At 49.6% G+C, this 23,469-nt stretch overlaps 2 protein-coding genes across 2 annotated transcripts; one reads left to right on the top strand and one right to left on the bottom strand.

The window, feature by feature from the left end:
• The first annotated feature begins 97 nt into the window (after positions 1 to 97).
• On the top strand, positions 98 to 2,646 carry ciao1 (cytosolic iron-sulfur assembly component 1). The gene is made up of 7 exons (XM_056601624.1): positions 98 to 530; positions 635 to 783; positions 914 to 1,025; positions 1,114 to 1,202; positions 1,298 to 1,496; positions 1,595 to 1,664; positions 1,857 to 2,646. Exons 1-7 carry the CDS (start codon positions 392 to 394, stop codon positions 2,092 to 2,094), a joined length of 996 nt encoding a protein of 331 aa, XP_056457599.1. The 5' UTR covers positions 98 to 391; the 3' UTR covers positions 2,095 to 2,646.
• Positions 2,445 to 22,635, bottom strand: snrnp200 (small nuclear ribonucleoprotein 200 (U5)). The gene is made up of 43 exons (XM_056601623.1): positions 22,350 to 22,635; positions 22,000 to 22,163; positions 21,709 to 21,880; positions 21,410 to 21,602; positions 21,263 to 21,318; positions 21,047 to 21,145; positions 20,785 to 20,934; positions 20,577 to 20,676; positions 20,339 to 20,475; positions 20,170 to 20,247; positions 19,847 to 20,020; positions 19,613 to 19,750; positions 19,342 to 19,497; positions 18,872 to 19,042; positions 18,272 to 18,465; positions 17,778 to 17,901; positions 17,272 to 17,421; positions 16,094 to 16,336; positions 15,443 to 15,631; positions 14,441 to 14,638; positions 14,000 to 14,152; positions 13,826 to 13,906; positions 13,469 to 13,552; positions 13,261 to 13,367; positions 13,038 to 13,156; positions 12,760 to 12,914; positions 11,638 to 11,827; positions 11,111 to 11,284; positions 10,590 to 10,750; positions 9,832 to 10,059; positions 9,520 to 9,711; positions 8,918 to 9,096; positions 8,313 to 8,464; positions 7,342 to 7,450; positions 6,728 to 7,026; positions 6,033 to 6,197; positions 5,661 to 5,782; positions 5,397 to 5,540; positions 4,836 to 5,012; positions 4,125 to 4,285; positions 3,559 to 3,640; positions 3,176 to 3,268; positions 2,445 to 3,048 (listed from the first exon to the last, which is right to left on the bottom strand). Exons 1-43 carry the CDS (start codon positions 22,392 to 22,394, stop codon positions 2,899 to 2,901), a joined length of 6,408 nt encoding a protein of 2,135 aa, XP_056457598.1. The 5' UTR covers positions 22,395 to 22,635; the 3' UTR covers positions 2,445 to 2,898.
• Between the last annotated feature and the right edge of the window lie 834 nt (positions 22,636 to 23,469).

Here is a 23,469-nt window from a genome sequence, read left to right as displayed (position 1 = left end):
GAACACCACTATTGCAGGAACAACACTATTGCCGGAACCATACTATTGCAGGGCCACATTGGGGTTAAACCATTCCAGGCCACAGGGGGCAGAGCTCTGAGTTTGTAACGTTGACCCAGGCCGTTCGAGACGAGTTAGAAATATGTAATGGAAGTTGGTACGATGTTGCTCAGCCATCAGGAAATAACGTCGATGTTTCAGTAAAAGTATTATTATTAGTTTAATTGATTCGGAGACGGGACGCTGTTTCTTCGGCCATTAACACCGACATCTCCTTGTTTAGTGGTCGGACGCCAGTCTTGATTCTAGGGGCCGTTTTGCAGCAGCGCCTTCCAACTGAAGTTATCTGGTGGTGGTGGCTGTGGTCCACGGCGGCCTGACAGGTGGAGATATGAAGGACGCAATGGTTCTCGTTGAGCGGTTCAACGCCCATCCAGACTCTCGTTGCTGGCATGTTGCCTGGAACCCTACGGCCACTCTGATGGCCTCCTGTGGAGGCGACAGGGCCATCAGGATATGGGGGAAGGAAGGTGAGGCAGGAGAGTCTAAAGGAAAAATAATAGTCAATGGTCGGCTGCATCGAACATCAGTGGCATGCTTTGTAACGTATTGCATGTTGGATGTGTTGTGTAAGGCGACTCCTGGAAGTGCTTGAGTGTGCTTCAGGATGGGCACCAGCGCACCGTGAGGAGGGTCGCCTGGTCTCCATGCGGGACCTATCTCGCGTCGGCCAGCTTCGATGCAACCACATGCATCTGGAAGAAGAAGAATGATGATTTTGAGGTCAGAATAAATGTAGACGCCTATTTTCCACGACAGTTTGTAAATGGATCATGCACCACGTCTAATCAGCTCAAAATACTGTATCTGTTTGTGTTCATGGTCTCTCATAGTGGTTTTATTGTCCCGACAGTGTTTGACGACTTTAGAAGGGCATGAAAACGAAGTCAAGTGTGTGACATGGGCACCTTCAGGAAATCTACTGGCCACATGTAGCCGAGACAAGAGTGTCTGGGTTTGGGAAGGTCAGTGCCATCACACACATGTGCATCATTGTTAAATAAGTTGCATCGCCGCAGATTTCAAAGTAGTATTACCGATTGTCTCTTACAGTTGACGAGGAGGACGAGTATGAGTGTGTGACTGTGATAAACTCGCACACACAAGATGTCAAACTCGTGGTCTGGCACCCGACACTTGAGGTGGGTCAACAACCACGAACGGATCAATCTCCTTTGCCTGTTAATCATTGTCTAAAGACAAGCATTCTAATTTTCTGCTCTCGCTCTCTCCACAGCTTCTGGCTTCAGCCAGCTACGACAACAACATATGTGTTTACAAGGAAGAGGACGATGACTGGGAGTGCAAGGCTACCTTGGAGGGACACACGTCCACCGTCTGGAGTTTGACCTTTGACCCAAGCGGACAGAGGATGGCGTCATGTAGCGACGACCGGACCGTGAAGATCTGGAAGTGTCAGAACATAGAGGGACCGGGTATGTTGCTCATATGCTCCAAGGTGGCAGATGACTCTTGAGGCGTTTTGATTGAGCTTGTATTAACTTTTAATTTCCATGTGTTGTGTTGTGTACAGGAGACATGTCTTGGAAGTGTGTGTGCACTCTGTCAGGCTTCCATGAGCGGTCAGTGTACGATATTGCTTGGTAAGCACCCTCTATCCATTCCTCAATAGGTCAATCGATAATTTAGGGTGGCAAAAAGATTCGGGGCAGTTAGCTGAAACAGTTTAATCTGCCTTTCTGGAGCACAGAGATGCATCTCGAGTTTGAACATTACTTCATCATGACCATAACGTGGTAAACTAATTTTTAAAAACAAACGCTCCTTGTGTCTAGGTGTCGTTTAACCGGTGCTCTGGTGACGGCCTGTGGTGATGACGGAGTCCGTGTGTTTAAAGAGGACTCGACCGCAGACCCCGAACAGCCCGTGTTCTCCCTGGCGGCTCACGTCAGCAAAGCCCACAGCCAGGACGTGAACTGCGTGGCGTGGAACCCCAAGGAGGCCGGCGTACTGGCGACCTGTAGCGACAACGGAGAGATAGCAATCTGGAAGTACCAGGATGACCACGAATAGAGGATACAGGACTGCTTCTGTGGCAGCCTGTCTGCCCTAGTGTCAGACATACTGCTTCTGTGGCAGCCTGTCTGCCCTAGTGTCAGACAGACTGCTTCTGTGGTAGCCTGTCTGCCCTATACTGCTTCTGTGGCAGTACGTCTAGCCCTAGTGTTAGTTTCTCATACAGTAAATATGATCAGTGTTGTAGCACCAGGTTGGTTGTTACCTACATTAACTTGCCAACTTTAAAGTGTTGATGCCTCTTATAGCTTGTGATTGCACTTTTCTGTAAGCAAATGTTTTTTATAAAATTAACGCACATTATACCAATAATAAAACTGAACAGATTGACTGACTTATCTGTGAATTATTAATACACTAGTAATTTCATTTTAGCATAATTTTTTTTATTGAAAAACAATTGGGCCAGAACAAGTACAATAATGCAGTTACAAATGATCACTTGATCAGTTTCCCAGCACAGATCGACTGGGTTAACATGGTTGTTAAATAATTTGTTGACGCCTTATTAAAATTGACCTTGTATTTAAGTATTTTGGCCCTTATATATTGAGAATCTGCTTCTTGGACAGGTCAGTTTACAAAAACTAGACGAGTCAATCCTGTACAACGTAATTTCAGACGGGTGTATGCAAGACAAGCGATGGCCACTACTAAGAAACAAAGTCATACAAAAAAAAGAAATGCCATTGAAATTATCAAAAGAGGCAAGGGTCTGGTTTAACGATTTACAGTAAAAACAGGACAAAGACGATCCACCGATGGGGATGAGGTGCGACTGCAGTGACCTATGGGCTCGGTCTAGTCAGAATCGCTGTCTCCCTCGCTGTCCGCCTCCTTCACGTCCACGCTGAACTTGTACTCCTGGTCACAGCCCATGTAGGCGTCGCTCATGAAGTACAGCGTGTAGTTGTGGACGCCCATCACCGGCGAGACAAAGTCCAGCTTGACCTAGAGAGGATTGACGGAAGAAAGACCATTATTGGAACAGTCACAGCGCAGACGGGTGGAATCTGATCACTTCAAATCGACCACGCCGGGGGACCACATGTCTCCACGTTGGGTTCTTCACACTGACCTTTGCTTTCTGCTGGAGCGTGAGCCTCTTGATGGAGATGAGACTGTTGGACTTGGGGTCTCCGATCACCACCCACCAGCCCTCCTCGCGTTTCTGAATCCACACAAACACACGAGGGTTGGTCAACACACAGCAAGCTAATTCCACATTAATCCTGCACGATGCCAAGTAGTATCTCTCAGTCCGGCCGCAATCCTTCCTTCCAGTAAAAGTTCTAATAAAAACGAACTGCCCGTATAATGACTGGAGCTGCATGTTGAATGCCAGCTTTGACCCCGTACTCCTTCTCAGACCCTAGCCCTCTGGATACGACTACACTGCAACAGGTGTGGACAGCGCCTCTCGCGTTTCAACCAGCGCTCTGAATCAACCCGGAACCGTACCTGGGGGAAGAGCGGTGCGATGACAGGTCCAGTGACCTCCTCCTCCCTCTCCAGCTGAACCAGGACCAGAACGGGTCCACCGCTGTCAAGAGGAAACACAACATAAAGACCGTTAATCTACATTCATACATGCATGTTTGCTACACATAAACATGTATACTTTAAAACCAGTCGGACACCAAAACCCACACAGCCTGCTCCTATATAAGAAAATGAGTGGTCCTATTAAGGGATCGACCGATATGGATACCGATTTTGTCTTTCATCAGCCTTAGCCGATACACCCATAACGATTTTCTTGAGCCGATATTTGGAGCCGATACTGATTTTGCTCCCTCAATTTACATCATAAAAATAAAGAAATGATGATACAAATGGTATAAGTCGCAATTAAAAAAAATTAAAATTTTTGAACTGTCTTGCAAATCACGCCGGGAAAATATAGATTAAAAAAAAAATAAAAAATGGGGGAAAGAAATCGGCCGATGCCGATAAACGTAAAAACCCTCAAATATCGGTCGACCACTAGTCCTTTTCCACCAGTATTTGGCAGCTCTTGGGCGTACCTCTTGATGTTCTCCTTCTCCACCACCTCGTAGGACAGCTCGATGTTGGGGTAGCGGTTGCAGAAGCGGGCCACGTCGGCCATCTGGGGGTCGGAGAGCTGCAGCAGGCCGCTGCGGTCCACGTCCTCCATCTCCATGATGTCGAAGATGCTCTCCACGCCCTGGAGGACATCGGGGACGGTGGTCAGATCACCGGCTCCTCAACCACACCACCGCTGGGAGCGCTCATCTACTTTCAGCTACAGTTGTTCCCTTACCATTTCTTTCTTCCCGATAAGAGATTCCTGAACTTGACTATCGGCCGATACCGAGTATATACCGATACAGAATCTAGCATTGTAACTACTAATAACACACTACGATGACAGTAATGTATAGCCGGTTGACTTACTGTCGACAATGTCTTTTTTACATTTATGATCTATAATTAGAATACATTTGCACGAGCATCCGTGTTTTTCTGAGGTGGTCGCTCGAAAATACGTAGGTCGGAGACGACACGTTCCCCATTCCGACTTCCCACCTCCGATCGCTGCATAACACGCGGTGTTTGTGATATCTTTTTTTTTTTTTTCATGTGTAGTGAATGAGCTTAACTTGCAAACTCGCCGATACGAAATACTGCATCTTTGGCTCGGAGGAATTACGATAATGGGTATGGAACAAGTCTACTTTCAGCAGGGTCAAACATGCCAAGCGTCTAGGGCGAACCTTGTCGGTGCATCTCTTGATGTGCTCGGAGGTGAAGTAGGGCAGCTGCTTGAGGTACGAGTCCTTGGACCACATGGCCTGGGTGACCATCTGGGCCAGCTCCATGGCTGCCAGGGCGGGGCTCAGCCAGCCGTTACTGGACAGCACGTCCACGCAGGCCTGGATCAGACGCACCGCCTGCAGTGGAGAGACACACACAGGGTTACCCCACATATAAACATAAATGGACCGCATTTATAAAGCTCTTCTAAACAGTGGCCACACAAAGCACTTCACAATATTGCTCAACATTCACCCATTCATGCACACATTCACACACCGACGGCGGTGTCCACCACGCAGGGCGACAGCCAGCTCATCGGGAGCAGTCAGGGTGAGGTGCCTTGCTCAGGGACACCTCGACACTCACACGCTAGGAGGAGCCGGGGATCGAACCAGCAACCTTCCGGTTACCAGCCAACCCGCTCTACCTCCTGAGCCTCACGCCGCTCTGAGGATCAGTAGGATTCGGTCATCGCGGTTCCCTGAGTGAGGGGGCGTTGATGAGGGGGTTTTCCTTGCCTTGCTCAGGATGTCCTCGGTGTCGGACTGCAGCTCTGCGCTGAGCTGCATCCTGGACAGATGGGCCTGCAGCAGCAGGTTGGTCTTGACGTGGGGGTCGTTGAACTTGGGGTTGTTCAGTTTGTGGGGCACCTTCTGGGCCAGCTGAAAGACAGAGCGGGGGGATCCATCAGATTCAGTGGGGGGGGGGGTCGTCATTACATGCACGCGATGGTTAAATGACGGAGGTGGGGTCCGTGTGGGGGGGGAGGGGGGGGTCCTTACCTGGCGCAGCAGAGTGTCCTCGTGGTGCCTGATGGGAATGTTGTTGTACTCGGCGGCGTTTGAGATGATCTCGATCAGCCCTCGGATCTTCGTCTTGGCGTTCAGGGACATGCTGAACAACTCTGAAACACGCACGACAAAAGAGAAAACATCAAACCCAACAGCCCAACAGCTCTTTAGAACGCATCGCTTTCTAAGGCATCGTATTTCTTTTTTATTCCATGTTAAGCGAGTTTCTGCGTTCAGCCTTCTCTGCGTGTGGTATGTGTGTGTGCTATGTGTGTGTGCAGTATGTGTGCGATCGTGTGTGTGGTATGGGTGTGCGCGTCACATTATGGGATGGCATAGCCGGGCTCTGGGGCCGCCACTGACCGATGGTGGTGTAGTTGATGTAGTAGTAGGCGGCGATCATGCCCAGATTGAGCGGCGCCACGTCGACCTCGTCCTCGATGCTGATGCACTTGGACTGCTCCAGGTCGTGGAGGGTGTTCTCCACCAGCTCAGACAGGTGGTCCGACAGGTGGCGATGGGACATGCCTGGGACGGGACGGGGACACGGCAACGGGATGAGGACAAAGGTGACGCAGAGAAACGTAGAGAAGGCCTTACAGAGAGAGACAGTGAGATAGAGAGAGCGACAGACAGACGGACAGAGACCGAGATGGTGACAGAGAGGGCAACAGAGGGAGAGACTCAGAAGCTGACAGAGAAGGGGTCAGACAGCCAGAGAGACTGAGAAGCCCTTACATAGAGGGAGACGAAGAGAGAGAGACTCAGAAGCTGACAGAAAAGGAGTCAGAGCGACAGACAGAGAGGGAGACAGACAGAGAGAGACTGAGAAGCCCACGGAGACAGAAAGTGAAACAGACAGAAAGAGAGACTCAGAAGCTTACAGAGAAGGAGTCAGACAGACAGACTGAGAAGCCCTTACATAGAGGGAGACGGAGACAGAAAGTGAGACAGACAGACAGAGAGAGACTCAGAAGCTTACAGAGAGGGAGACGAAGAGAGAGAGACTCAGAAGCCCTTACGGAGAGATAGACGGAGACAGATAGAGGGAGACCCACCTTGCAGGTTGTAGTAGTTGGGGTTCTGGGTCATGCGGCGGTAGAGGAACGTCCAGGTCAGGTAGTCCACGGCGTCCTGCTTGTTCTCCACCGTCTTGGTGACGATCTCGGCGTTGAAGTGGTCGTGGAGGCAGTGGTCCAGGTGGGACTCCACCGGCAGCGGCTCGTACAGGAACTTCTTGAAGAAGTCCTTCTTGGAGCCCTGGCACATGATGACACAGCGCCCCTCGTCGTCCTGCAGCGGCCGGTTGGCCTTGCCCACCATCTGGAGGACGTCGTAGATGGGGTAGTCCACGTATCTGCACACACACACACACACAGGGAGGAACGCTTCTTTAACATGGTGGCTCCGTATCGTTAACGTGGCTGGTACCACTATCACTCGAACACTTTACATTTCACATTATTACTTTTTTTCTTACTTATTTTATATATATTTAACTAAATGTGTCTATGTACTGTATGTTGTGTTGTTTCTGTGTGTGTTTAGGTACAAGGCATAATAATTGTACTCTTGTACAATAAGATTGCAATAAATGATTCTGTTTCCATCGAGTGCAGAGGCCGAGGCCGACCCAGCCAGGGGGTTGAGTGACCGTGCCCTCGAGACTCACGCGTGGATCTTGCCGTTGTAGTACTGGGTATCCATGACGACGACCAGGTGGGCGGCGATGTTGGTGCCCCAGCAGAGCGAGCGGGACGCCACCACCACCTGGACCGCACCTGGGAGGAGCGAGGGAGGGAGAGGGGGGCAGAGGGCGAGGGGGACAGTCAGGGACATGGAAGCACTCAAGGAAAAGTAGTAGCAGCAGTATAGAATTAATAGTCTTAGCAGTAGTATAGAAGTAGTACTGTACTAGTAGTATAAAATGAGTACTAGGAGCATAAAAGTAGTAGTCATAGCAGTATAAAAGTACAAGACGTAGCGGTGTCGGAGTAGTAGCAGAAGTAGTAACAGCATAGTAGTAATAGAAGTAGAAGTAGAATAGAAGCAGTATAAGTAGTATAGAAATAGTAGTATCAGTAGTATAGAAGTTGTAGCAGTAGCAGCATAGAAATAGTAGTAGAGGTAATAGTATCAGCAGTATACAAGTAGAAGTATATTACTAGGAGTAGTGGCAATGGTAGCAGCAGTACACTACTGGTAGCAGTATAGGAGTAGCAGTTGCAGTATAGTAGTACTGGTAGCAGTATAGGAGTAGCAGTTGCAGTATAGTAGTACTGGTAGCAGTATGGGAGTAGCAGTTGCAGTATAGTAGTACTGGTAGCAGTATGGGAGTAGCAGTTGCAGTATAGTAGTACTGGTAGCAGTATAGGAGTAGCAGTAGCAGTATAGTAGTACTGGTAGCAGTATAGGAGTAGCAGTTGCAGTATAGTAGTACTGGTAGCAGTATAGGAGTAGCAGTTGCAGTATAGTAGTACTGGTAGCAGTATAGGAGTAGCAGTATAGTAGTACTGGTAGCAGTATAGGAGTAGCAGTAGCAGTATAGTAGTACTGGTAGCAGTATAGGAGTAGCAGTTGCAGTATAGTAGTACTGGTAGCAGTAATAGAAGCAGCCGCGTTGGAGAGCCGTAGAGCACCCACCAGAGTTGAAGAGCTGCTCCACGATGCGACGCTCGCCAGTGGACAGGCCCTCGTGCAGGTACCCCACGCCGTTGGCCAGCGTCTCCTTCAGGGTGGCGTCGTTGATCTTCTCCAGGAAGGGCGCCAGGTCCTTCTCCGTGCAGTGCAGGAACCTTCAGGAGGAGACGGGGTTAATATTCATAGTCCTGTCCCGTTGTTGACATGGCAGGTAAACCCCCTAATCAAGTTTCAGTGGAAAACGGTTTGGTTGGGGCCTCAGTGTGTTCTTTTATTTGCTAAAATGTATAGTTACGTATATAGTTAGTATAAATGGATAAATTCTCTGTAAAACAAAGTTTGGTACTTTGGTAGACTGTGGGAAAGCTTAGTATTCCATTGTTTGCACACCCTGCTCAAGCTAGTGTGACGTGTGTCTTGACGTTTGACAGTCCTTCACACTTGCTCCTATGGAACCCAGAGTTATTTTTCTACATTTGCTCACATCCCACTCCCTAAAACCTGTGGCTAGAAGTTCTTTTGCTAGAACCCGGGTTTACTTAGCCCCTTAGAAACGTTCCTTTCCACTTTAAACAACAACATTCTAGTACGTCCACCCCCAGACTGACCTCTGTGGGACGACGTCGGCCGCGCAGAAGGTCAGGATGTCGATGGCGGTGAGGCGCGTCTGCCGGCGGGACGGCACGAAGACCAGCGCCGGCTTGGTCGGGGAGTGCTTCATGATGGAGTGGTACACCGGCTTGGCCATGGACAGCAGGCGCGTCTGGGTGTGGCTCACGTTGAAGCCCTACCAGGAGGAAGAGGACGTTCAAAAAAACATTCACACCATGTTCTCCTCTGTGGGTTTTGGGCTTGTTTTTCTGTTGGTGTTTCGGGGTAGCCTTGCTACGCCCGCCTACGTCTGTACTATGTCTAGTTTGCGGTGTATTCGCGGGTTTTCTCCGGCCAAATTTTGCTGCTCCAATCAGAGAACAGACGGAGTGGCTGAGAACAATGACGTTGAGGTCGTGCGCTAGTTTCAGTTGTAGTCAAACGTTAGCGATTGGTTACGGCAGATCCAGAGTGGCACTGGGCAGATCCAATCGTTTTAAACTCCAACAGACGCCCGCCTTCAAGTGAGTTAACGTTGGTCAATGGAGAGTGGGCAGACTCTCAAACGAAATGAAGTACGAGAGTCTGGTAGGACCAGGCTGGTTTTTGGGGGCCGTACCTGAATGTGAAGCTCCAGGGGTACGGGTCTGACGTTGGGGTGGAAGTTGAAGGTGGCCGTGGTGCTGCAGCCCAGCCAGTGGGCCACGTCCTTGGCGTTGGACAGGGAGGAGCTGAGGGCCACGATGCGGATGGGCCGCTCGATCTGGGAGGAGATGTAGCGCATCCTGGAGCAGATGACCTCCAACACGGGCTGGTGGGGAGAGAGAGAGAGAGAGAGAGAGAGAGAGAGAGAGAGAACACAGTCTGTTAAGAGACTGCTCCACGCCTACTGCTGCTGCAACCAATGGGATGGGCAACATGTTAATCTCACCCCGTTCTCTCCTCCAATCAGGTGCGTCTCGTCCACGATGAAGAGGCTGACGTTCTGGACGTTCTTCCTCTGCTTCCAGCGCCGGGACAGGATGTCCCACTTGTCGGGGGTGCTGACGATGATGTCGCCCTTCCCCAGGAGCTTCAGGTCGGTGCTGGTCTCGCCGGTCAGCAGCACCACCTTCTTGTTCAGGAGGTCCATGAACTTCTGGTGCCAGTCCAGGAACACCTGAAGGAAGGACGGCAGCATATTAAGTGGATTTTCCTTCTTTCCTAATTTCGGGCAACTCCGGGTCTCTTCTGATAGTCAGATGTAAAGCAATGTTCAAGGCTGAGGAGCTCACCTACTCTGTATAGCCTTGCCCCTTTACCCTCCCACACCCCTCTTGCGCACTTATTGTTTGTTGAACGTCCTGGCACTTAATGTACGCACTTATTGTATGTTGTACGTCCTGGCACTTAATGTACGCACTTATTGTATGTTGTACGTCCTGGCACTTAATGTACGCACTTATTGTATGTTGTACGTCCTGACACTTAATGTACACACTTATTGTATGTTGTACATCCTGGCAATTAAAAGAAATAGCACTAAGCATTGTTTAGCATCTCATCCTAGCTATCCTTGTTGTATTGTCAACGTCTTTGTTGTATTGTAACCAAGTGCTCGGCCCTTGGTTCTATGAACGTCCTTACTGTACCGACAGTGCAGTACCCTTTGGGTAGAGCGTCTGGTGAAGGCCCAGGATGTAAGCGTACCTGCTCGGCCAGGGCCTCCATGGGGGTGATGTACACACAGCGACCCTCGGCGTTGTGCAGCAGCATCCTCAGAATGGCGAACTCGGCGCAGATGGTCTTCCCACTGCCGGTGGGGGCGCCCACAAACACGTTGTCATCGCTGTTGTACACGGCGTTGAACACTAGGGGGAAACGCATTGGGGTTACTGATGAACAAAGGGCAGTGAAAATTAATTAAAACACTAAAGTAACTGCGAACATAATGAGAAATTATCATGGAGGAAATAAAACATAAGTTCAAAATAATCAGGAAATGATTAAAACCCAGCAATAGGCTGGTTGAAGAGGTAGCAATTCATAAAGAACTCGACCCATTCAGACAGTACTACAGTGGAAACAAAGCGATGGTCTTGAAACAGACTTGATACAGACTGTCACCATCCATATCGACATACAGCAATAGAAACCACATGCCGAGATAAGGATGTTTAAATATATAAATAACGACCCAGAGGCGTTCTGCGGGCTGTGCGTGGCCGTACCCTGGGTCTGGATGGGGTTGAAGAAGGGGAACTTGTTCTGGTACAGGGTCTCGAAGGCGGAGTTCCTGAGGGCCGTGACGGGCAGCGGCTGCAGGTCCAGCAGCTCCGTGGGAGGGGGGTATTTCTCCGGGAGGATCAGGTGACGGAACGACACCGGGAGCTGGGTCTCACAGGCTAGAGGGGGAAAGGGGGAGCGAGGGTGAGACAAGGGCGTACGACTGATTGTGGAGCTTATGTCATAAATGGTAAATTGACTGCATTTGGCCACTCAAAGCACTTTACAATATTGCCCAACATTCACCCATTCATGCACACATTCACACACCGACGGCGGAGTCAACCATGCGAGGCGACAGCCAGCTCGTCGGGATCAGTGAGGGTGAGGTGTCTTGCTCAGGGACACCTCGACATACATATAGAAGGAGCCGGGGATCGAACCGACAACCTTCCGGTTACCAGCCGACCCTCTCTACCTCCTGAGCCACACACCGCCATGTCGTAGTTCGACGCGCTACAGTGGGACTTACAGAGCCAGTGGTCAGAGGCCACGCGGATGAAGTACTGCGGCGGCAGCGGCTCGAACACGGGCACGAAGAAGGTGACCAGGTGCTCGTCCTGCGCGTACTTGGCCTTCAGCAGGAAGTACTCGTGGTGAAGGATGACCTCGCTGTCCACGTCCTCCACCAGGATCCAGAAGGCCTCGGAGGAGCCGTGGATCTGCACAGGGAGCGGCGGGCGGGAGTCAGTCATGGGTGACGCCATCAAAGAACTTCATGAGTTTACAACAGGCGGCATGAGGGAATTCAGGTGGTTGGAATCGTATCGCTAGTGGTCACCTACATTTAACATGACCACGATCGTGATAAACAACGATACTGTTTACGTGGTTCCCAGTCGCTTCTAGCTTTCCTGTTAGACCTCGCTGTCCTTGGAAAAAGGTTGAATATGCATGTTTGTTCGAAATGTGCTCTAGAAACTAATCCTGTCATGTAGACGGTTAAGGCTGCAGGGATCAAGGTTAATCGCTCCAACTCTGCAGCAGCGTAAAGAGATTACTTTAAGCGAGCCTCACTTTGATTTTTTGGGAACATTGTGCTATGGATTTTTTCTCATAAAATAGATGGAACACATCAATCATTCCCCTGCCCACCCATTTCCCATGTTTTTTTTTGCAAAATAGAGCCACGTTTACTTTAAGCCAGAGGAGAGGTAAAAACAGGGTTGTCCGCTTTCAAAATACCACAAACCATAGGCATGTTTTATAGGTTTTCTGCTGCTTTTCTGATATGCTTTTTTAAATTGCGCACCTGACTGACTCGGGCACCACTGTGGGCGAGAAAAAAGAGACTGAACTTGGAGCCTGAGAAAAAAATCTATAATATGTTAACAATGATCTTGAATTTTCTAACTTGAATAAAAGGTTACGTTTTTTCATTCCATTATTGACCATATTTAATGAAAAGTCAGTGAAGCTGTGTAGAGTCGTGTTAAACTGCATTTTCTGTATTTTTATAGAAGTTTACATTTTGGACACCAAAAATGAATTGAGTAGTTTAGTAGCTTGGTGGCCCCCGGGCCAGTACTTATATATACTCAGTTATCAGCGTCTATCGCTGCCCTACGGTGCAGGGTACCAGGGTGTTGCTGACCTTGTCGTCCCACTGGAAGTCAGGGGTGATGGTGAGCTCCACTTTGAGGGTGGAGCGTGTGATGGGCTGCAGGTGGACGGCCAGGTCCAGCTTGGGGAACTGGTGGACGTACTTGTGGATGGTCTTCCCCATCTTGGGCATGCGGATCAGCTCACCTGGAAGAGGAGGAAGACCACACCGTTGCATTGAGTTTAGATTCAAAAGGACGAAGTGTTTCTATAGAATGAATCGATCGTTCTTGATCGGTATTGATCGGTATCAATTCGCTGGATAGTCACCGATCTCGTTGTGGTTCAGGTCGTAGAGGCGCTCGAAGGGGAAGTTCTTCTTCTCGATCTTTTTGATCACTTCCTCCGGCAGCTTCCTGAACTGACGCAGCGGGGACATGGACTGCCACCTAGAGGAGAAACAGACAAACGCCGGTGAGCATCCCATTCAGATGACCATTCGATTGGTAATAAGTACCACGTCAGGCAGAAGGACGACGCCGGGAGGACTCACATCCTCTTGTCGATCATCTTGCAGAGGTTCATGGTCTTGTCCGTGAGCTGCGCCCAGCCGCGGCTCAACACGATCTCAAAGATGGCGCGCATCAGTCGTCCAGCGCTCTGGAGTGGACAAACACACACGGTTGGTTTAGAATTGTCCCAACAGCGTCGAAGGTGAACCGTGTGGAGGAGGATGCAGCGTGTGGAGGGTCGCGGCTCACCTGGGTGACGTACACCATGTCGGCCATGAGGGCGAAGCCCTCCAGTTTGAGCTGGGAGATGTAGGCCTGCAGCAGGACGTTGATCTGGGAACACCACACAATGGAGAGCTTTTAATTGCAGACACTTTAAGCCAGCTGTACAAACCACTGTAGAAAACACGAAGGAGCATTGGGTCAGGTTGTTAGAATAACACAAATGCATATTTAAAAAAATAAAACTGGTCCAATTGTACAATTTAATAGCAAGTTATATGTTAAATTCCTTGCAAATATGTTAACAGCGAAAAAATATGAAAAATATGAGGCAATTTCAATCGATTTATATGTTGCCTCCAATGTTCATAAATTAGGCCGTACCTTTGCGCTGGGTTCTTCAATGCTCTCCTTGACTGGAATGGGAACCCTTTCCAGAAGCTTCTGGAGCTCCAACTTCTCCTCCTAAAAAACGAGGTACATCGCTCAGTTAGTGGACGATCGACCTTACAGCTGGGCTGGGTCCCAATACACCTGGCTTCTTGCTGCAGGCCTTACCTCTCTCACGGTGATGTTCCTGAACTCGGAGGACAGGGAGAAGACGCGGAAGAGCTCGATCTCGCTGAGCGTGGGCTTCAGCAGCTGGTTGTAGGTCTGGATGGAGTCGTGGGTGATGTAGAAGTGGCTGGCGATGCGGCCCAGGTCTGTCACCTGAAGGAGGAGGGGGCGGAATGGTATCGTTAGACATGGACCAATGCTCGATAACGGCGTCGATACATTTAAAATGGGGCGTTTTCAGGGGGGGGAAATGTTTGCCTTAAAGTGAATGCAAAGATTTTAGTCGAATAAAATCACAAAGTCAACTTCTACCTAATTTGAAGTTTAACCAATGAGAGCCAATGAGCAGCTAATGGCTCTTCGATGTAAACGTCTCCAAAACATAAATAAATGAATCATCTTTGAATAACTTAATGGCTTGTTGGGGAGCATCGGCCGTACCTGGAAGTTCCCGGAGCGCTTGTCGTACTTGACCAGGCTGTTCTTGTCCAGCACGTTGGCGGCGGTGTGGATCAGGTCCATGCGGCGGCGCTCTAGCAGGGGGTCGGCGCTGCGGTCGTCGTGGGAGACCCCGTACAGCGTGGGGTTGCGCAGCATGCGCACGTACAGGTAGGTGTAGCCCAGCCAGTTGACCGCGTCCTGAGGGGGGAGAGGGCGGGAGCGACGTGTGAACCTGACGGCTGGATTCACATCGTTATGTCACCGTGTACAACGTTGATTCATTCAGCAGAGGCTTTCATCCGAAGCCACTTACTGATATAATGATGAATGGTACTCATAATTTAGCACCATTCATCTTCTCAAGTAATGGATCAGAACCTTTCGTCTGAGTGAGTGAGTGGGTAAGTGAGTGATAGTGATTGAGTGAGTGAGTGGGTGAGTGACAGTAAGAGACAAAGTGAATGATTGAGTGAGTGACAGAGTAAGTGAGTGACAGTGAGTGAGTGGGGGCAGAGTGAGTTTCAGAGTGAGTGATCAAGTGAGTTGATGTCACAGTGAGTGAGAGACAGTATGAGTGAGTGAGGGGGTGAGTGAGTTGGTAAGTGACAGAGTGACAGTGAGTGTCTGAGTGATTGAATTTGTGAGTGAGTGAGTGACATTATGAGTGACAGAGTGAGTGACATTATGAGTGACAGAGTGAGTGACATTATGAGTGACAGAGTGAGTGACATTATGAGTGGGTGACAGAGTAAGTGAGCGACAGAGTGAGTGAGTAGGGGCAGAGTGACAGTGAGTGAGTGACAGTGAGTGAGTGACAGTGAGTGAGTGTCAGTGAGTGAGTGTCAGTGAGTGAGTGTGAGTGAGTGAGTGTGAGTGAGTGAGTGACAGTGAGTGAGTGACAGTGAGACAGTGAGTGAGTGACAGTGAGTGAGTGACAGTGAGACAGTGAGTGAGTGACAGTGAGTGAGTGAGCGACTGAGTGAGTGAGGTGGGGTGGCCCACCTTGACGTTCTGCACGTTGCCCAGCACGATCTCGGCGTTGAGCATGTCGGCCAGCTTGGCCACCATCTGGCTCTCGATGGGCAGCTGCTGGTTGAGCAGGGACAGGTAGTACTGGAGCTCGCCGTGGGACGTGATCAGGATGCCCTCGCCCTTGGTGTCGTACTGGGGGCGGCCGGCACGACCCAGCATCTGAACCACGGCAAACACACACAGGGTCACACCTCAGCGCCGTGGCCGCATGCAGGCTGCGTTTCTCAGCAGACGAATAAAGACTGAGTGTTGCGTGTACACCCTGGTTCCATTCGTGTCCACACTGCAGTATATCAAAGAGCAAGCCATGACCTAATTTGGTTAGAAAAGTTGGCACAGAGGCGCTTGATTGCCTTTGAAACAAACATGGAATTATTTATCCTAACGCTTTTGCAATCATTAAAAAAGACCTTGACTGGGAATTTATCAAACTAATTAGCTGCGTGGAAGTCAAACTAAAGCACCTCCGCTATAGCGAAACCAACCGCAGTACCCTTTCCCGCAGACCAAGACGGACCACCCATAACGAACCGTACACTCAGGAGGAGAACCGCGCAGTGCTTTGTTACAACAGACCGAGCCGCTCAGGTGAGAGCCCCCCCCTATCCCCGTCCCACCCACCTGCAGGATGTCCAGGGCCCCCAGCTCCGTCCAGCGGCCCTTCTCCGGGCTGTACACCTGCGTGCCCTTGATGATGACGGTGTGGGCGGGCAGGTTGACACCCCAGGCCAGCGTGGCCGTGGACACCAGCACCTGGATGTGCTTGTCGGCGAACAGGTCCTCCGTCAGGGTACGGTCCACGCGGGTCATCCCGGCGTGGTGGATGGCGAAGCCGTAGGGCAGCAGGTCCTTCAGCTCCAGGTTCTGGGGGATTCAAGATTCAAGATGGTTTTATTGTCATATGCACAACAATTACAGAGCAGTCGCTGCCAATGAAATTCTTTAGTCTTGGGCTCCTCCAACAGTGCAATATAAGAGAACGTAAAGGTATGAGAAACACAAGTAAGAAAGCTGAGACTTAAATAGTAAAAAAATATATACATTATAATAATAGTAATAATACAAAGTAAGTGTATAAGAGGAACACTAGGAGAGCAGAGACCTAAATGCAAAACTAAACAAATGTAAAAAGACGTGTTTATCCAGATGTCGACTTGTATAAAGTGGCAAGTTATAAAGAGAGAGAGCAAGGAACGGAGGTTAAGCAACGTTAATGCTATTTTATACTACTATCAATGCTGCAAAAGGTGATAGGCTGGGCCAGTAGGTACTACAAAGATGATGTCAACGTCTAGGACAGCATCGAGTAGAGTGTATAAAGTGATGAGGTTCCTTGATCGATTTCTTTGTTTGGATTTTGTTTTTTTGTCCATCAAATTAGAACTATAGGTCTTAGCTTACAAGTATGTTCCTTTTACATTGAAGATGGTGGATGGTTTTTATTTTCCCACGTCAATGACATAATTAGAAATCATGGAGCTGAATGCGTTCTGTAAAAATACTCAGATTTCAGTTGGATACAATTTTTGTTCACACTTGATTTCCAATAAAATAGAAAAACATTTGCATTAAGCTAGCCTATTTCATCCACTCCCATGTTCAGAGTATTCAAACCTTGAAAAAGGCCAATTACAGTCCATTTTGAACAGATAGAAAAATTGGCGACTAATCACGAATAAATACGTGCCATTAAATCGCCAGTCAATATTAAACCACTTGACAGACCTAATAAACATATGAAGTGGCTTTTGCTAACATAACATTGTGCAGTTGTATCTCCAGTCTCCAGGGGTGCTTACCTTGCACTGCTCGGCCTCAGTCCTCAGCACCTCGGTGGAGGCCGAGCCCTCCCTGAGGAACAGCCCCAGGGTGTCCTTCTCCAGACACATGTCCCTGATGGCCCTGGCCGTCTTGCCCGTCTCCTTGCGGGAGTGGACGAACACCAGCACCTGAGGGAGAGTAGGGCCGTGGGTGGGGTGGGAAGGTCAGAAGGTGTGGGGGGTGGAGCGGAGGGGGCAATCACAGAGCATCACTGAAGAGGTAGACAATGTGCTTCTACAAAGTGCTAGTGTCCTCCATTTATTATGTCTAGTGCCCTCAGCATGCATAGAAGAGAACTTAGATGAATGAAACAAAAAAATATAATATAAAATAAATGTCATTTTCCAATGTATGAGTAATTTACAATACTAAAAATGGAACAGGAAGAGAACAGGAAGAGCTGAAATATTTATTCTTATATTTTTAACAAAATGACCATAATAATGGGCTATCCTGAGGTCTTGTTTTGGATGAGGCCACCCACCTGGTTCTTCCCGGCGTGCTCCATGATCTTCTCGTAGACGATCTCATTCATGATCTGGAAGCGCTTGATGGCCTTCTTCTCCGTGATGCCCACGTAGGTCTGCTCCAGGGGCACGGGCCGGAAGCTAACGGAAACACACCCCCAGGGCGTTATTCACCAACCACAACGAGGTATGGGTTTCTGCTGCGCTAATCCTAGACACGCATGGACTCTTTTCAAAGGTTATGTATAAAATAAAATTATAAACGACACTCATTAGTGTGATGCATTTGAAACACCACACACACACACTATAAGGCAAAGTTAGTTTATTCTATATAAAACACACAAACTACAACGCACACACTATGGTGGCAAGTAAGTGTGTTAAATATAAAACACTAACTACACAACACACGCTCATTAGTGTGTGATATAGAAAACACAGCACACACCCTATGGGGCCAAGCTAGTGTGTGGTATACAAACCACACTAACTACACCACGGGGCCCACCTGTTGTCGAAGTAGAAGAGGCCCTTGGCGGGGTCCACGCGCAGGCAGGTGGCCACGTCCTCATAGTTGGGCAGCGTGGCGCTGAGGCCGATCAGACGCACGTCCTCCTGGGTCAGCTCCACGTTGCGGATGGTGCGGGCCACCAGGGACTCCAGCACCGGCCCGCGGTCGTCGTGCAGCAGGTGGATCTCGTCCTGAAGGAGAGCGTACGGGGGTCACGTGTCGAGGGTCGGTCGGGGGCTGTACAGTGTCGCTGAGAACTAAGTACTAAGGCTGCAGCGGCTTGTCACAATCCTCCATTTGATTTTCAAGTCACGGTTATATTCCAGATGGCTACTTCTCTGTGAGATAGTCGCCGTGTTTTATTAAGCTCGTAAAATAATGACACCACTCTGTATTTTTGTGTACATTCTACCGTTCTTTGTTTTCTGACGTAATGCAGGCATTTTAAGTAGAGCTCTGGTAGGAATCTAGGTCACAACAGAATCTTCTGCCTTTCAGAATCTCCGAATAGAGTGCATTTGGAATACAGGTCATAATTTAAATACAAATAAATACATTATGAATTGAAAAAATGTTATGGGGGGGGGGGTGACTTACGATGATGATGAGGCGCACAAGCTGTGTGTAGGTGCGCTCGCCCCCCTTGCGCGTGATGATGTCCCACTTCTCCGGGGTGCAGACGATGATCTGCGTGGCGTTGATCTCCTCCTTGCACAGCTGGTGGTCTCCGGTCAGCTCAGAGACCGTGATGCCGTAGCTGGCCAAGCGCTGAGGGAGGACAATGAGGAGGGACGGTTATGAAACTATAAAGGACACGTTATGTCAACATCTTTAACGGCCTTTTATTGCCTTTACGGACAGGAGAGGAGAGAGACGGGAATGTGGGTTTGGAAGAGAGAAGGAAATGACATGTAGCTTAAGACCGCAGATCTGAATCTAACCCGTGTTGTTACAAGGAATATCTCCTTCTTGTTGAGCTAGTGGGTTCAGCCAACCGAGCTACTAATTATAAATGATACACAGACAAACACCCAATAATAAATCAATGACCCAATCGAGGGACTCACCTTACTAAAGCTTCCAACCATCTCCTGTACCAGGGAGCGCATGGGAGCGATGTAGATGATCTTGAAGTCGTCCACGTTGATGGTCCCGTCCAGGTTGATGTGCTTTCCAATCTCCCTGAGCATGGCCATCAGAGCCACGTTGGTTTTACCCGCACCCTGTACGCACACAACGAGAGGCCGTCATTAACGTGGCCACTGGAACGCCGGCCGAGTAGCCGAGCAATCCCTTTTGGCAGCAGGAGGAGAGTTGGGTGAAGCACGGCGGACTCACAGTGGGGGCGCAGACCAGCAGGTTCTCGTCCGTCTCCATGGAGGTCTTGAACAGCTTGCTCTGGATGCGGTTCAGCGTCTTGAACCCTTCAAACCCGGCCTGGGCGTACTTCGGCAGCTTGTCAATGCCGAGAAGCACCTGGGGAACACACGGTAGGCGGAAAAAGTCACGGATGTTTCGTTTCCATCCCGAGTCCGTACGAAGGCACATTCTATCCCCGTCTCGAACACGTACCTCGTCGTCCCCAAAGGGCTTGGGCTTGAGGGCGGGCACGTGGACCTCTTCGTAGCCCTTGCGCTGCTTGCGGAAGGAGCCGTCTGGCAGCTGGCACCTTTTGTTGGCCATGAAGTGGCTGCCCTGGGTGAAGGCCAGATCCTCTAGATCCAACAGCTGCCGGGGAGTCATCGACTGCAGGGCAGAACCACCAATCATAATCACACGCTATGCATTGCACTCAGAACCTATGCTTCATCGGCGGCAGGGAAAGAATCCCCAACCGCCCTCAACCCCCTCTCAGGATTCTCAGAATAAAAACCGATGTGCGGCGGAACACTCACTTCTCCGTGGTCAACGTCCATGGATTCCAAATCGTCCACCCGGGACTTTCTGACCCTCTCGCGGCGAGATCTCTCCTCCTGAAACACAACGTTCATTTAATATCCACAGCCGGTTTCCATTGAGTCCAGAGTTGGAGGCTTGGGGGGGGGGGGCGGGTGGGCGACTTACCCGAATGATGTCCTCCTTCTCGGTCTCCTGCAGCTGGTACAGGATCTTGGACAGCTCCTGGTCCGCCTCCATCTTCCCTGTGATGCGCTCCTTCTCCGGCTCGCTCTGGGCGCTCGCCAGCATGGTGCAGTACTGGACTGTGGGTCGGGGCGACAGATTGATTAACCTCCATACCGTAAAAGATCTAAAGATAACAGGCGGAGCCCGCTCGCCTGGTTCTGAACCCCGAAGGACCTACTCATGCGGCGATGCTGCCTGAGGATCTTGATGAAGTCAAACGTGTTGAAACCCAACAGGAGCACCAGCTGGTTCTCGCACTCCCTGTCGTCGCTGGCGGTCTGCGGGACACGCAGAAACAACAACACAATGAGTTAAGGAGAGAACAAACGAGACAAGGGCCCCTCCACATTACATTAACGAGTAAAGAGAAAAACAAACGGGCGTACCTTGAGGATGTCCAGGACTTCGTCCGCTTTCTTTTGGGAGACGATGGCGTCGTCGTAGAAGCGGCTGAGCTGCCGCTGGAGCCAGAAGGCGTCGATGTCGCGAGGATGCAGGTCCTTCTTCTTGGCCGTCATCATGTCGCCGGAGACGAGCTGAAAAAAAAACGAAATTTAAGGAAAAGTTTACGGTTAAGTAATGGGTATGTCTGGGACGGTCGTGGCGCCATCACCCTTCACGGGTCAGAGAACAGCCGAGCGGTCTTACGTTGGCAGAGAGCGAGCAGCCCACGTTGGCCTCCTCTCCTTCGCTGTCCTCGTCCGAGTGCTCGTCACGCACCTCCCCGAACTGGTCCTCATCCCCTTCCTGAGGAGATCATTGAAAAGAGAAACTGGATCTCAGAAAAACACCAAACACTTCCCTCTAGTTCAAAACTCCCGAATGCCGGTAGGCGATTCTTCTGGAAAATCCTTTAAAGCTCACCTCCTCGTCGGACTCAAACTGGACGTTCACGCCGTACGTCTCGTCGATGTTGTCATCTGATGAGAGTAACGACACGGCAATCAGTGCAACGCTCACAACAAAACAGTTGATAAAGACGAGTGGGTCTTAATGGAAGAGAGCACGTACCCATGTTCTGCAGCTCCTTGTCGCCCCCGTAGTCGGAGATCTTCTTGCCCAGGTTGACCAGCACGTGGTAGCGCGTGTCGTCGGCCGGCCCCAGAAGCTGCTCCACCTCCCGGCGCCTCTCCTTGTCCCGCATCTTCTCGTTCTTCAGCACCGCCAGGACTTCGTCGGCCGCTCCGCACAGAATGTCACGTGGCTGGACGCAACGGGCAGCGAAACAAGTGGGTCAAACGGATGGACGAGAATCGACGTCTGTTGATCATGTGTGCGTGATGACGATGCAGTGTAGGTGCATTTCGTACCTGGTCGCCAAGCGCAGCCTGGATGAAGCTGAGCAGGACCTCGTACGTCTCTCTGGTTTCTTTGGTTTTGGGCTTGTACACGATGCCCACCATCTCATCAATGCCCTCAGAGAGGAGGGTGAAGCCCTTCATTTTGTTGATGTCGTGTCTGTCCTCGTCTCTCTTTCGCCTCCTGCAGAGTTCAGACAGGGATCGCGGATCAATAAGTCATCTGACATCAGACAAGACTTTCAAACCAACAAAACTGTTCAAAGACTAAGTGTACAGAACAGAAGAAGAAATTGCACTGACTTTGCACGCCTCTCTTCCAGCATTTGAGGCTTGGTCCTTTGCGACTTGTCTCCCATCTTGGTGCCCTCCAGCTTCCCCACCAGGGAGAGAACCTCTCCGGTGGGTTCATCTCGCCGGGTCCGGTCTATCAGCGAGCGATCCGCTTGCAACACCAAGTTGGAGTTCTGGAGAGATCACGTAAGGTTAAGAGCGCTCACCGGCATGGCTCTGAACGGTTCTGCTCAGCGCGTTGAAACCGAAAACAATATTTTTATACAAACGCATATACGCATGCTTGGATAACGTAAGTACTTTAGTATTTACATATAAAGTATCATGCCGATCCGAAAATAGTGTTTAATCCCTCTTACCGCTTTGTACTCATACTGCAGGCTACGTGCGGTTACATCCGCCATGGTGGAGCTGTTTAGCTAGCTGTAGCTAAGTGCTACGTTGCCGCACTTTTAGACCAATACAATCCCAAAAAAGAAACAGAGTTATGTTTACTCTGTCCAGCTCATACGAAGACGAGGTGCATCCGTGTTTTTATAACTTTAGCATGTGATATCGCTTGAAAGATTCAGTCAATGAAAATGCGTTCTCCGTACGTTACGAGTACAGCACACGCACGGTGCAACAACAATATTCTGCCGTCGTTTCCGGTTCCGGTTCTCAAGAGAACACAACAAGAGTCTTAATAGGTCACAGGGAAATAACGGCGCCCCTAGTGGTTGGTTATTTGAACTGTGCTGACAATGCTGACTAGCTATGTAAAGCTTTTCCTGTGCTATAGCAGAATAAAAATAATACATGTTAAAGTTACAAGTTAAGCTGGTGGATGTGTTTCAAACAGAATTGTCTTGGAGGAACACGTTTCACTGTATTGAATTTGCATTTCAATTAGGATGGGTTTTGTTTGAGGGTTAGGGTTTGGTCGTGGGGTTATAGGGTTTAGAACTCTCATGTGGTTTCAGAGTTAAGTCCCAAGTAGTTGATAACAGCCAGTGGAGTGACCAGGTGGCCAAGGCCTCCAACATGGGCTAGGGATAACAACAGACCCCCACAGAGGGGACCGGGGTGAAGTCATCGATAGTCAATCCTATTCAATACAGCTACTGCAGGTTCGGCGAGGAGTCTGACCTGCAACCACACACAAATCAAGCCTCACCTGCCTGTGAACCTGAGAGTGTCCCCTGAGACAGAGAGCTACTCACCAGTAACCACAGCGGTGCCTGGATGGGTTAAGCAGTCAAGACATATGTTACTTGTTTATTGGACAACGTTTAGATTTACAAATAATACTTTAGTACATTTTTACTTAGAGTGTTAGAACTATTTTTAAGATGATGTGTGACCTCTCAAAGTAACAAGTAACAGTTTGTAGCTACTCGATCCAATACAAATTAATGCCTGGAATGAATAAGTATAAAGCATAGAATTCTCAGGCACTAGAGATGTTTCTGTGCTCCTTTAAAATACCCGCAGGAGAGT

This window comes from Gadus chalcogrammus, chromosome 11, assembly GCF_026213295.1.
Source record: "Gadus chalcogrammus isolate NIFS_2021 chromosome 11, NIFS_Gcha_1.0, whole genome shotgun sequence".
NCBI classification, from domain to species: domain Eukaryota; kingdom Metazoa; phylum Chordata; class Actinopteri; order Gadiformes; family Gadidae; genus Gadus; species Gadus chalcogrammus.
Note: the sequence above shows the minus strand (reverse complement) of the source record. Positions and strands in the feature narration are given on the sequence as shown.

What these genes read in the sequence shown, in the direction of transcription:
- ciao1 (XM_056601624.1), top strand. Translation starts at nt 392, where the DNA reads ATGAAGGACGCAATGGTTCTCGTTGAGCGGTTCAACGCCCATCCAGAC. An exon ending in CAGGATATGGGGGAAGGAAG is followed by an intron (nt 531 to 634) that starts GTGAGGCAGGAG and finishes GTGTTGTGTAAG; the next exon opens with GCGACTCCTGGAAGTGCTTG. An exon ending in GAGTGTCTGGGTTTGGGAAG is followed by an intron (nt 1,026 to 1,113) that starts GTCAGTGCCATC and finishes TGTCTCTTACAG; the next exon opens with TTGACGAGGAGGACGAGTAT.
- snrnp200 (XM_056601623.1), bottom strand. Translation starts at nt 22,394, where the DNA reads ATGGCGGATGTAACCGCACGTAGCCTGCAGTATGAGTACAAAGCG. An exon ending in AAGTCCTGGACATCCTCAAG is followed by an intron (nt 20,677 to 20,784) that starts GTACGCCCGTTT and finishes CGTGTCCCGCAG; the next exon opens with ACCGCCAGCGACGACAGGGA. An exon ending in TTGAAGAACCCAGCGCAAAG is followed by an intron (nt 13,553 to 13,825) that starts GTACGGCCTAAT and finishes TGGTGTTCCCAG; the next exon opens with ATCAACGTCCTGCTGCAGGC.